This window comes from Dendropsophus ebraccatus, chromosome 6, assembly GCF_027789765.1.
Source record: "Dendropsophus ebraccatus isolate aDenEbr1 chromosome 6, aDenEbr1.pat, whole genome shotgun sequence".
Classification (NCBI taxonomy): Eukaryota; Metazoa; Chordata; class Amphibia; order Anura; family Hylidae; genus Dendropsophus; species Dendropsophus ebraccatus.
In genome coordinates, this window is record NC_091459.1 from 54,158,975 (window position 1) to 54,171,973 (window position 12,999).

The 12,999-nt window shown below is 40.6% G+C and overlaps 1 protein-coding gene across 2 annotated transcripts in view; it reads right to left on the minus strand.

Moving 5' to 3' along the window:
- Positions 1–1,054: 1,054 nt before the first annotated feature.
- MAP3K5 (mitogen-activated protein kinase kinase kinase 5) overlaps positions 1,055–12,999 on the minus strand; it is a 103,535-nt gene continuing 91,590 nt past the window's right edge. Inside the window, exons 22-30 of one of the 2 annotated variants that reach the window (XM_069975007.1) lie at positions 11,844–12,021; positions 11,003–11,171; positions 10,109–10,294; positions 8,179–8,284; positions 7,070–7,313; positions 6,703–6,815; positions 5,367–5,479; positions 3,652–3,728; positions 1,055–1,199 (exon numbers count right to left, since the gene is read on the minus strand). In XM_069975007.1, coding sequence (XP_069831108.1) covers positions 1,136–1,199; positions 3,652–3,728; positions 5,367–5,479; positions 6,703–6,815; positions 7,070–7,313; positions 8,179–8,284; positions 10,109–10,294; positions 11,003–11,171; positions 11,844–12,021 — 1,250 coding nt within the window. In that variant the 3' untranslated portion in view covers positions 1,055–1,135. The remainder of the gene's footprint in view (positions 1,200–3,651; positions 3,729–5,366; positions 5,480–6,702; positions 6,816–7,069; positions 7,314–8,178; positions 8,285–10,108; positions 10,295–11,002; positions 11,172–11,843; positions 12,022–12,999) is intronic. The other variant, XM_069975006.1, reaches the window with a different exon arrangement.

Sequence of the window (12,999 nt, forward strand, 5' to 3'; positions counted from 1 at the left end):
ACGCACATTTATTCAAGAAAAGTAACTCTGCATCCCTCTTGCACCAAAACTATCAAAACAGTACATGGAGTAATAAAAAAAGGTAAATGTAACTATGATATAGTAGAATATTCGCAGTGTCCTCTTTTTTTCTTTAAGAGAATCTGCTAGCTCTATACCATAGGGCAGAAAGCTTATAGGGAGATAAAACAAATCATATCTTAGCTGATGTTAGCAAAGTCATAAAATCATGTTTTCCTTCCAAACTCAAGTGTCAGATCAGCTGATGTTGAGCTGCAGCATGCACACCTCATCCCTCCCCGCCTTGCATGACTGACATACAAGGCTCAGCGCTAGAAGCATTAATCACGCAAAGCAGGGAATGGTGGGGGAGGGATGAGGGATGCACTCTGTAGCTTAACATGTCCCCTATAACACTTAAAGGGGTTGCCCCATCTGCCGTTATTTCTGCTTGGCATTGCTGCGTCTCCCAGTGAGGTTACACAAGTCTCCAGGGACAATCCAAGACCTGGAGACGTGTGTGACCTTTACTGGGAAGAGGGAGTAAAGCCATACTTACCCCATCCCGAGGTACCGGCCACCCGACTGGCAACTGAGAGCAGTGGTTGGGAACCTAGGCAATGAGCTTACAAAAGTAAAGGGACACCATGGGGCCAAACCTAAAAAAAAAAAATGCAGTGCATTTCCAATCAACTAACAAAAGTTTAGGTGATGGCAATACCTTTTAAGTTTGGAAGGAAAACATGTTATAACTTTGCAGCTTGATAATACCTTCTTGACACCTGAGTGCTAACCTGACAGATTTCCTTTAAAGAGAATAAAAAAAAGAGGCTGGTACTCACATTAAATGTATACAAAATGTATTGGCAACTCACATTTTAAAGAACTGACAACTCAGAAAATGTTTGATTCCCTTTGTCATTTATCAGTAACCTACAGTAACATGTTACAGTAAAACGGAAGAACTGTATATGCAACTTGAAATATTACGACTACAATATCTTTTGTCTCTTCCACAGACCTAGTAGGCAGCAGGACAGACTGTACTTAGGATTTCACATTGATGAACAAACACTGGGATAAAGTGCAGAAGCGTCTCTACCAGGATAACACCTTCAGGGGGACATCCAGTATATCAAGAAGGCTGCTTCTCTCTGACGTCCATAATAGCCTTCCAGATTGTACATAAAGTCCCTCCCCTGTGAATACAGAGACAATGATTATGAAGCTTTCAGGAATGCAAAAAAATCCTGTGAAACAGCAAGGACAATTCACTGGAAACTCATGAATTATTTGGGGCTTGTAGAGCCATCTATCTGACATCCTGGGCCTCAGAAACACATTATGGCCAAATGTTACAATTCTTACAGTTACTATTTCTACCCTAAAACAAAATAACTCCTTTATGTCCATGACTTACCGGTATGTCATGCTGTCGCTAAGGGGGTAAACAGAGGGTTCACAACTTTAGCCCTCTCTGTACCACACTACTCCTGGCTGCTATAAGCAGCCAGGGAACATGGCTATTAGCTGGTTGTCAAAACTGCTTTCCCTGGTGGTCTAGTGGGAGATTGCTTCCTGCAATCGCATCCATTATACTTAGTGGCCCAGTTCTCCTTAGCAACACTCTGACGCTAGTCCTGGCTCAGTGATCACTAGAGGCTCCCTTCAGCAGCCCCTAGTAATTAAGCACAGTCCTAGTGATCAATGCCCTAGTGATCAATGCAGTACATGTGTACATGTGTGCAGTACACCAGTAATCAGTGTTTTGTTCATAGAAGTTTCCTGGAGGGACGACAAATAAGTGTGTAAAAAAAAAAAGTTTTATTTCATAAATAGAAAATCCCATCCTATAATAAAAGTTAAAAAGACTTAAATTAAAATACAAATATATATATATATATTTTTTAAAGATATTTGCTATTGCTGCATGTGGAATCGCCTGAAAAAATTATCACATTCCTGATCTTGAACGGTAAATGTCAAAAACCCACCAAAGTACAAGGCTGCAGATTTTTGGTCAAACCACATCCAGAAAAAGTTAAATAAAAAGTTATCAAAAAGTTGCATATATGCAAACAAGATACTGCTAAAAACTACAGTTCATGGCACAAAAAATGAGCAGTCAAAAAGACCTATAGCCCAAAAAATAAAAGTGTTATAAGGAACAGAACAATTTTTTTTTCTTTTAAAGGTTCTAATTTTTTAAAAGCAGTAAAATAAAAGTTATATAAGTTGCCTATTGTTCTAATCGTACTGACGTACTGTCAGGGGCGTAGCTAGGATTCATGGGGCCCCACAGCAAAAAACTGTATGGGGCCCCATAAATCCTGTATGCCCCCCCCCCGCCAAGCACAGACATTGACGCACATATACACACACAGAGGCACCATTAACATATATACAGATGCGCCACTGACATACACACACATATACGCTGTAATGTGATTACACTAGTGCTGATGTATACACCATGAATAGACTGTACACAGGGAAATTATCTGATTGTAATAAGAAATACTCAACCAGAAATAAAAGAAAATGCTGCAGATATTAATGGTGGGTTCTTTTATTAGAGCCCAGCATTAATAGAAGCTGCTGCAGAACATCTTTGGGAGCAAACACACACATATACACCAGTGCTACAGACATTGCTGACATACACACACACACACATATATAGCCACAGATACATACACATACTGATATATAAATATATACACAGATACATATATACACACACTGACATATATATATATACCCACAGATACATATATAGACTCACTGACACACATACACAGCACTTACAGCTCCCAGGCTTCCCCCTCCTCCTCCTGTAGTCCGGGCTGATCTTCACATAGGTATTGAGGACCTTTGGGTCATGTGACCCAAAGGTCCTTAATCCCTCTCCTGTGCCGTCTGGCAGGTCCTGCTCCTCTGTTCAGCCCGCTCACCCGGCACTACAGTGAGGGGGCTGAACAGTGCAGTGGGGGTCCCTCTTCCTCTCTGGACCCCTGGGGGAGCGGGGTACCTACCATGAAGGCAGGGCAGGCTTCCTCGGGCCCCCTTCATGCAGGGGCCCCATAGCGGGCGCCTTCCCTGCCTTCACTGTAGCTACGCCACTGCGTACTGTCAGTTTTACCACAGGGCGAACAGTGTAAAGACAACCGTTTCTCTCCCCAGCCCCCTAAATAAGGAGAAAAAAAAATTTTTTTTCCAACTTCACGGGTTTTTTTTTTTTTACTTCATATTTTATGAAAAAAAATAAAGTGTGTCATTGCAAAGTACAATTGATGTTGCAAAAAAAAATAAGAGCTCATATGGGTCTGTAGGTAAAAAATACAAGTACTATGGCCTTTTAAACAAGAGGTGGAAAAAACTTAAGTACAAAAAAGGAAAAGGGAAGTGGTTATAATTGTATATTAAATGGGGCTGTATGCTAGAAATATTTTTATTGCTAAAAATTCCCTGATAAGCTGCAGGACCTTCAGATAGAGAAGGGCGACTGCAGGGAAAATCAGTCACTAAGTAGTTGTTAAACCCTTTAAACATCTAATCATAGATTTTCTTCTTGACTTTAACAGCTAAACCTAACATACTAGGCTTCCAGTTACTACAGTGCAACCACATGCAACAGGAAGGACAATTTACCTTAGATTCATGGATTTTAAATCATCTCGGGTAACATGCCACAGTATATCCTCCAGTGTATAGTCTTCTGCCAGAAACTTAAAGTAAACATGAATTAACAAAAGTGAATTATAGGAATTATTTTTCCATTAAAAGATTCAATTTAATCAGAGAATTTCCAGATATTACACTAATGGTCTAAAAAAGGGATGGGGAACCTCCGGCCCTCCAGCTGTTACAACACTAGAATTCCCATCATGCCTGGACAGCCAAAACTTTAGCTGTCCAGGCATGATGGAAATTGCAGTTTTTAGAGATGAGCGTAACTTGAGCATACTCAAATTCATCTGTAATTTGATTAGCAGTGGCTGAGGAAGTTGGTTGCAGCCCTAGGGAGTCCTTGAAAACATGGATATGGGTTCGGACAAACTGATGCATGCTCGAGTTGCGGTTCTGACAACTAAAAAACAGGGAAAAAAAATAACTAACTGGTAGTTGGAGGGGTTATTGCCACTAACTTTAGTGGTGTAGGGCTGAAAAGAGTTAATAACCAGATCCTTACTGCATCTTCTGATCTGCAATAATACATTTAGCTATCAAAATAAGGCCCGTTCCATACAAGTGTAATATAAGGGTATTACTGAGCACACATTATGGCCTAAAGTCCTGTCCTGACTGTCTGTCTAATCACCCACAGATCCCTGTCGGTTCAGGTCATTGGACGTGTGCTGGTGATGGGACTCCATGATTCAATAGGAACACAGATATGTACCCGTATTAGGCTCAGGAGAAAAAGGCCAACCTCTTTTGGGTTGTCTTTTTATGATATTGAGAATCTTTTTTTTTTTTTTTTTTTTTACATTCTTCATGGCAGAACAGTATACCCACACATCACAACCCTGCTGCACACATTATATACAAACAACTACTGCAAACACAGCTCTGCTACACACCCACAGCTCTATTGCACCTACATACACACACAGCAAAACAAGCAAAATCTGCTTTACACACACACACACACACACACTCCAGTGCTAAATAACATACACGCAATTCTTCACCAATACATACATAAAGTTCCTGCATACTGTAACACCTAATACAGTTAGGGCCGGTTCACACTAAGCAAACGCGGTGCAATTCCACGGCGGAGCTCTCTGCCGCGGAATCCCGCCGTGCTCAGTGGGCTGCTTTGAGCGAATGGGAAAGCCCGCGCCTGTCTGCTGTCGCTGCTCTCCGCTCAAAGAATGAACATGTTCATACTTTGAGCGGAGAGGGAACGGACAGGCGCATGCTCTCCCATTCTCTCAAAGCAGCACACTGAGCACAGGGGGATTCCACGGCAGAGAGCTCCGCCGCGAAATTGCGGCGTGTTTGCTCAGTGTGAACCGGCCCTTATAGTTACTCCTCCCGGTCATGTGAATGATCACAGAATTCACTGAGTGTGGGACGTTTTCTCGGCAACCTCATCGCCAGGCGTCAGCTGTGCCCACACGCCGAACAGTGAAGCAGACCTTAATTAAGTGTTTAATTTAAAAAAACAACACATTCTTCCTGTGTTGCTTACTCAAAGTGTAGTCATTTTAGGAGTTCCCTATATGTTTTTTAATATTACATTTTATGACTTTGTCCCATAAATGCTCTTCTCTGAGAATGTGTTTATACATTGGCTCACATCCACAAGATACTGCTTCTGTTATTTACACTGTGGACCAAGCATTGGTGATATATACCTTGTTTATTGTATCCTCGTCTACTTGATGTTGTCGCAGCCAATATACAAGTTCCAGGTCTTCACTACATGTATTGGGGGTTCTTATGTGAGACACTGAAATACCAGGGATATCTGGACAAGAAAATAGCTTGTTAGAAACTCAGCTTTAATTTTACTGATTTTGTTATCGCTACAGGTACAGGTAAAATATCACAGATCGAATCTGAATAGAAGCATCTTTTGTGAAACTGATTAAGTCCATAATGACTTGGCGACTAATGGTTCACACATACTTTAAACATATAACACTTATGTTAACCAAAAGCTTAATGGGATTATCCAGGCTTAGAGAAAAATGGCCTATTTCTTCCAGAAACAGCACCACCACTGTCTCTAGTTTGGGTGTAGGTTTTGTAATTCAGTTCCATTTAAGTAAATAAGCCTAATTGCAAACCCCACCCAAACTGGAGACAAGAGTGGTGCTGTTTATGGAAGAAGAGGCCATTTCTATGCCTGAATAACCCCTTTAATCTAGTCAACAGTGCTGAGACACAGCACTCTTTGCTGCAGTTTAGGTCTTTATTAGAAATGAGCGCAACTGGAGCATGATAGAGTCAGATCGCTTGGCATTTGAATACCGGTGGCTGAAGAAGTCTTGGAAAACATTGATACAGCCTATGGCCTACATGTACAGTATATCTATATTTTCCCAGATTCCCTAGCATGCTTGGGTTGCGCTCATCTCTAGTCTTTATTAAGCGAACTGAAATATAGATCGACTATGGAAAAAAACCATAGCCATATTCAGCTGAGGAGAAGACCCTCTCAATACAAACTTTGTCCAGGAAACAATTTCCCCTAAGATTTGACTTAATCAATCTTGTATTCCATTTTCTAACAGGGATATTTTGGCGATTTTTTTTTCTTTAAATAAAAAACAACAACCTGGTGTAAGAAAGCTATATAGAGTTGTAATTTACTTCTATTATAAAAATCTCAAGTCTTCCAGTACTTATCAGCTACTGTATGTCCTGCAGGAAGTATTTTATTCTTTCCAGTATGACAGGGGGCTCCCTGCCGCCAACTCCGTCCATGTCAGGAACTGTCCAAAGCAGTAGAAGTTTTCTATGGGGATTGGTACTGCTCTGGACAGTTCTTGGACAGAGATGGCAGCAGAGAGCACTGTGTCAGACTGGAAAGAATACACCACTTTCTGCATGACACACAGCTTGAGATTTTTATATAGAAGTGAATTACAAATCTGTATAACTTACTGACACCAGTTGATTTGAAAGAAAATACATTTTACCGGCGTTCCCCTTTAAATTATAGGAATATGCATAGCTTTTTCTTACTTATTGGCTGTGATCGGTGCTGAAGCCGTTTAATCTCTTGATCCTTTTCTTCAATAGCCTGACGTAGTAATACTTGGAATTCTCTCTCTTTCTGTAACAGTTCCTCTAGAAGCCTACATCAAAAGATCACATTGTACCGACATTGCTTTTCAATATGCTGATAGCAAAAGTCATTTCAAGGGCTCATAGGTAGACACTAAATGTAACATTTTTTAAAATTCATCACATGACTATGTGTGGATGTAATCTGTTTTCCTCTGTCTTAAAAGACAATCTAGTGTGAGCTATAGGAAATATATACAATTACATTGAGATATACTATTTTTGAATCTAGGGTGCCAGACATTATTACATACAGCTTTCTTACCTGTTGGACTCAATTTTTAGTCTTCCCAGTTGCATATTAAGTGACCTGTGAGCATTCTGAGAGTCATGGGACACAGTGGAACTCAGAGTGCTTACTCCAGAGGTATGGACATTATCCTCATTTACTGCACTCGGCACCTCACTGGCCCGTTGTGTTATGTGTGCATTAGGGTCTTCCTCCACCTCAAGGTCATCTTGGTCTGCTGGGTCACTTTCAGAAGTGATACTAAAATGCGGCCGAAGTTCTAGATAGGCAAAGGAAAAAAAATATGAGCATATACTATAGCCAGCTATGCTGTAATTACATAAGAGAGGGTAATCAGGTCAAGGAGGTCCAGTCAGGCCAGGGGTAGTAAATTAGCTAGATGGATTAACACATGGGTTCTTTTTTCTTTTATTTCAACTGGTGTCAGAAAGTTATATAGTATTGTAATTTACTTCTATTAAAAAATCTTCAGTCTTCCAGTACTTATCAGCTGTTGTATGTTATTCATTCCAGTCTGACACCGTGCTCTCTGCTGCCACCTCTGTCCATGTCAGGAACTGTCCAGAGCAGGAGAGGTTTTCTATGGGGATTGGCCACAGCTCTAGACAGTTCCTGACATGGACAGAGGTGGCAGCAGAGAGCACCGTGTCAGACTGGAAAGAATGCACCACTTCCTGCAGAACATACAGCAGCCGATAAGTACTGGAAGACTGGAGATTTTTAACTAGATGCAAATTACAAAACTGTATAATTTTCTGGTACCAGGTGATGAAAGAAATTTGAGTACCAACTACTTTTATTATGTCATTCTCCGAATTCTTTTGTTTATTTTTGTATAATGAGTCCTAAATTACCCATAAGGAAACTGCGTTCAGGAAATAATGAGCTATTTTAGTGACAGTTGAGTTTATGTCCAATCCCATGGTAGTTAATCTAGGAAAAATAAATATCAATCTAGAAACAATGAATTTAAATTACCTTTTAATAAGTCAATTAAAATACAATTGGGCAAAACCAATGTAATATTTCTGGCATACAGATATGCCACTACAACAACAAATCACAAAAGGGTTGAACACAGCAGTCACAAAAAAACACTACACAAAATGTATACATGTACAAACCTGGTACTAATATGGTAATAGCTGTTTGCACTGCCTTTCTAATGATACTGTCAAGAGCAAACATCCAGTGGGGCTTGATGTTGTGGTTGCGAAGGACTTTGTTGACCTGGTAACACAAAGAACAATCACAAGGCTTTGTTCACACACCATCAAAATGGTACTTCTAACACTGGTCAACAGCCAAAAAGGTTCCAACATGAAAACAGTTGAACTTAACTAATTTTGGGGTGCTGAGATCGAAAATGATGTTCAAATTTTGAAATTGGCTCTAATTTTCAAGATATAGACGTACTTTCTATATTTCTCACAGTGATACAATACTGGGAAAAGTTTGCATCATCAGTATTGCATTGCATCCTCAACTGGTATATTGCATCATCTTAGAATGACCAATATGGAAAAAAGGTATCAGGGTAAGGCTAGGTTCACACTGCGTTTTTGCAATCCGTTTTTTTTTTTTTTTTTCATCCGTTTTTTTGCAAAAAAAAGATGAAAAAAAACAGATGCATTTGTGTGCATCCGTTTTGATCCGATTTTTCCATTGACTTCCATTTTAAAAAGAAAACATCTGGGGTTTTTTAACGGACACAAAAGTAGTGTCAGCTACGTTTTTGTGTCAGTTTTTGTGTCCTTTTTTATAATAAAAGTAAATGGAAAAATGGAATAAAACGCATGAAAAAAAAACGGATTGCAAAAATGCATTGTGAACCTAGCTTTCATGAAACCCATCAATGCTGGACAGTTAGTTCTAGTTTACTATATTAGTTGCATCCGTTTCCTTTTTTTTCAAAGATATCGACCACAACTGATGTCGCAACTGATGCCAAAAAGGCATCAGTTGTCATCAGTTTTTCTATCCGTCAGGAACATGTTGTGCAGATATGGAGTATAGACTTTTTAAAAGTTTTTTCAGAACCCGAGAACAAAGACATTTCTGTGAACACCAAACTAAAAACGTTAAAAAGGGATAAGAGATGAGCGAACCTCGAGCATGCTGTAGTCGATCCGAACCCGAACGTTCGGCATTTGATTAGCGGTGGCTGCTCAAGTTGGATAAAGCCCTAAGGCTATGTGGAAATCATGGATATAGTCATTGGCTGTATCCATGTTTTCCAGACACCCTTAGAGCTTTATCCAAGTTCAGCAGCCACTGCTAATCAAATGCCGAACGTTCGGGTTCGGATGGACTCGAACCCGAACCCGGTTCGCTCATCTCTAAAAGGGATCTTACCACACACCCTACTCCTAAAAGATTTCTCTCCAGGCATTAACAAAAAAGTAAATCAAATGTTAAAGGGCTTTTCCAGGATAAAACTATTAAAAGCCTATGCACAGGACAGGCTATCAATACTAGAGTGTGACCAGCCTCCGGCACCCTCTGCACTAGGAGTGGTGATAGCAGCAGTAAAAATATACAGTACATAGGTGAATGGGACCCTGCTCTGTATATTGCTGTTCTGCAGCACTAGATTACAGCAGGGAATCAGGAATGGCAGGGCTTGGATAGCCCCCCAGTAATCAACACAAATATTGGTTGCAGCAGAGGGGGCTGTGTTGGCCCTTAGTCATGCCACTCAATCTAACTTAATTAAAAGCACTGTATTAGAAAAAAAATAATGTAGAAATAGATTTCCTAACTATCCATGACCCATTTTCTTGTACTGCAGAGCAGAGAGTGGAAAAAGAACCATGCGTCCATTTACACCTTTGCCTACTTCACATAATGAATGCAGCTCATAGGGGGTGCATCTATGGGATGCTTTACCCGACACAAATGCAAGCTTTCTATGAATAAAAGAGTTTTACACACATATAAGCAGCAGTACAAAGTTAGCTTTTCAATCCCTGAATGAATAACCCATCTAATGGGATGACTTCTTTATTAGCTATGCGGAAAGTGCTAAAATGATGATCAATCTATTACACTCACCGCGTCTTGAAAACCAAACAGCACCACTTGGACTTGACTAATGGCATGGCTATCAAAGTCAAGCTCCAGTTTCAGTTTTGATAAAGTAGAAGCAATGATCTTTCGGTCGGTGGATCTCACGAACTCTCGTAAACTCATCACCAGGGTTGTAATATGCTCCCGCGTTAATTTGGTTTCTTCTGTTCCCTAAAACAGATTTTTTTTTTTGTATTTTTTAGTGGTAGTGTAGCAAAGATATCCCAAAAGGTAGATGACATGTTTTTATCCCTACTATAACTTAAATAGAGTCAAAGAATGAGGTAAATGTGGTGGAAGCGGTGTTACTAGAGCTCTATACAACGGTATCATCTCCTCTTCCTACTGGTTATACCTCTAGTTATACAGCCCAGCATACCATTAGCTTTCCCCACCGCCTGGTTGCACTGGTGACTCATTTTAAGGCTGTCAGAAATCACTACCCCTAAATCCTTCTATTCTTAAGTCTTTGCAATCACAGTGAATTACACATAATGAATTGCTCTTTTTACTTAATTTATGAATAATATGCAGGAATTTCAATTAATCAACCTTCTTCTCACAGAAATAAATTGTTAACAGCACTTTCCTCTATTTACACGGAAAGATGTGCTGCAAACAAATGTCCACAAATGTCCACAATGAAGACGTGACCAGCCAACAACAGATTTGTTTGTTGATGGATCACTTGGATCTTTATATGGGGCAATGACTGGAAAAGAATGTTTGTTTGTCCAATGTGAAAAAGCATGTTAAACAAGAAAAAAGAAACTATCCCATGAATTTACAACTTCAGACAAATTCCTGATCTGTGCTTCCCCAGCTATTCTTTCTCAGATTTAACTGTGGACTCATTGGACAAACTGATCATCAAGATACCTGATCAAGTGCTTTCATCAGGTTTCTAACAACAGTGTCTTGATCTTCAGTGAGTATGCGATGCAGTGTAGCTCTTCGTTCACTGTCCTTCTTCAACATGAAGAATCCAGAGTCTCTTTCCTCTGGTGAGGGAGGAGCACTGTGATCTTCAAACAGCTCATCTGGAATTCTAATAATAAAAACGTTATATTATTTAGAGGAGACATAAATAAACATTTTTAGAACCTTTTATATTTGACACGGAATAAAGGCTCTTCCACCAGTATGCAGATTTACTCTTCTGGTCTTTGGTGTTTAAGGGATTGTGCACACTGAGTAATTTAGACGGAAAGTCCGTCACGTAATCTGTCGCTTGTGCCCGCTTGTGGATAGCGGCGGGCGCGCGTCTCCGCTCGTGTCATAAGACTCCATTCTATGCACGGGCGGATTTCTTCCTCCGTCCAAAGAATGATCAAGTTCATTCTTTGAACGGAGGAAGGAATCCACCCGTGCATTGAAAGGAGTCTATGACACTGGCGAAGACGCGAGCGGGCGCAAGCTGGGAATTCCGCGACGGAGATTTCGTCTGAATTCCTCAGTGGGCACATACCCTCAAGGTTATTTGCTTTAAGCTTTGTTCCTACAACGTCCTTTTTTGGTCATTATGTCAAAATAACTGCTGTACTTTGCCTCAAGCGGCCAAAAAAAAACCCATAGTGCGAACATACGCAAATTGGTTGACTGCTTTGTGAACAACAGAAAATGGTACACATTCATTTTCTCAGCATTGTCTATCAATAGCATAGAGACTACTTTGAACTATTTTTTTTTTATTTCTTAGAAAGTGTAAACAAAAACTTACCCAAGAAAAAACCCTCTTTTGATTTTTCCCTCCTTTTCAACGTAAGATTTTGTTCTTGATATTATGCCGAAAGGTTCTGTTCTCAGATCTGTATCTGGCGATACTGATCCATATTCACTACTACTACTTGTATCTTCCACCATCACTGGTACTGGTAGTGATATACTCCTCAGATATTCTGCACAAAAAGAGAGTTCACATAAATGTTACAAATCACACCAAAAAATGTAAAAGAAGTTTGCCACTAGTAAACTAGTCACCATCACACCAAGTCATCCATATCCAAGTAGAAAGTAGTGCTCACCAACCTCATCCAATACTTCCTGCCATCGTACGTTTGTCCCCATACAAGAGGCCTTTACCACTTAATGTAATTGTCACATATATCCAGAATTGAACTACAACACTACAATTTACATTTGAGGATGCCGGTCCAGGGCAGACAGGTAGGAATTAGAGATGAGCAAACTTTGAGCACACTTGGGTTCATCCGAATCAGAGCAAGCCGCATTTTATTATCGGTTGCTGAAGTTGTTGGATGCCACACTAGGGAGTACTGAGCCTATGGCAGTATTCATATTTTCCAGGCAGCCTTAGAACTGCATCCAGGCTACATCTCTCACTCGCTCCTACACATGCAAAGGTAGAGTGAGCTGGATCTTAGCCTGTACTGGCTTCCCCCTTGTGTGCAGATGGTTTTTCAGTGCACAGAGGATGACAATACAGCGTGGGATTCAATAATAATGGTAACCCCCCCCCCCCCCCCGTTGTCGGTAAACCCCGCCCCACCAGTAAGCCCCCCCACTTGCCAGTAAATCCTGCTTCCGTCCTGCGCCAGTACCCCCCACGCCCACACACTGCACCACCTAATGGTAAGCCCCATCCCCTTTGGTACACCTTGCCACCTGCTGGTAAGCTCCACCCCCACCGGTACAAGTCAACCCACACACACTTCGACCTGTCACTTCTGGTCTGTGAAAGGGCTTTTGCTCTAGCACCTGGACTGGTACACAGATGCTGGGTAGCGCTGTCAATCAAATGAGTGCTCAGGCGCACACATGGGGCTGTAATTTATATATACATACACACACACACACACTTTAAGTTTCAGTACATCCTTAGATCTGTCAAAATACACCTTGAGCACCAAATCTTT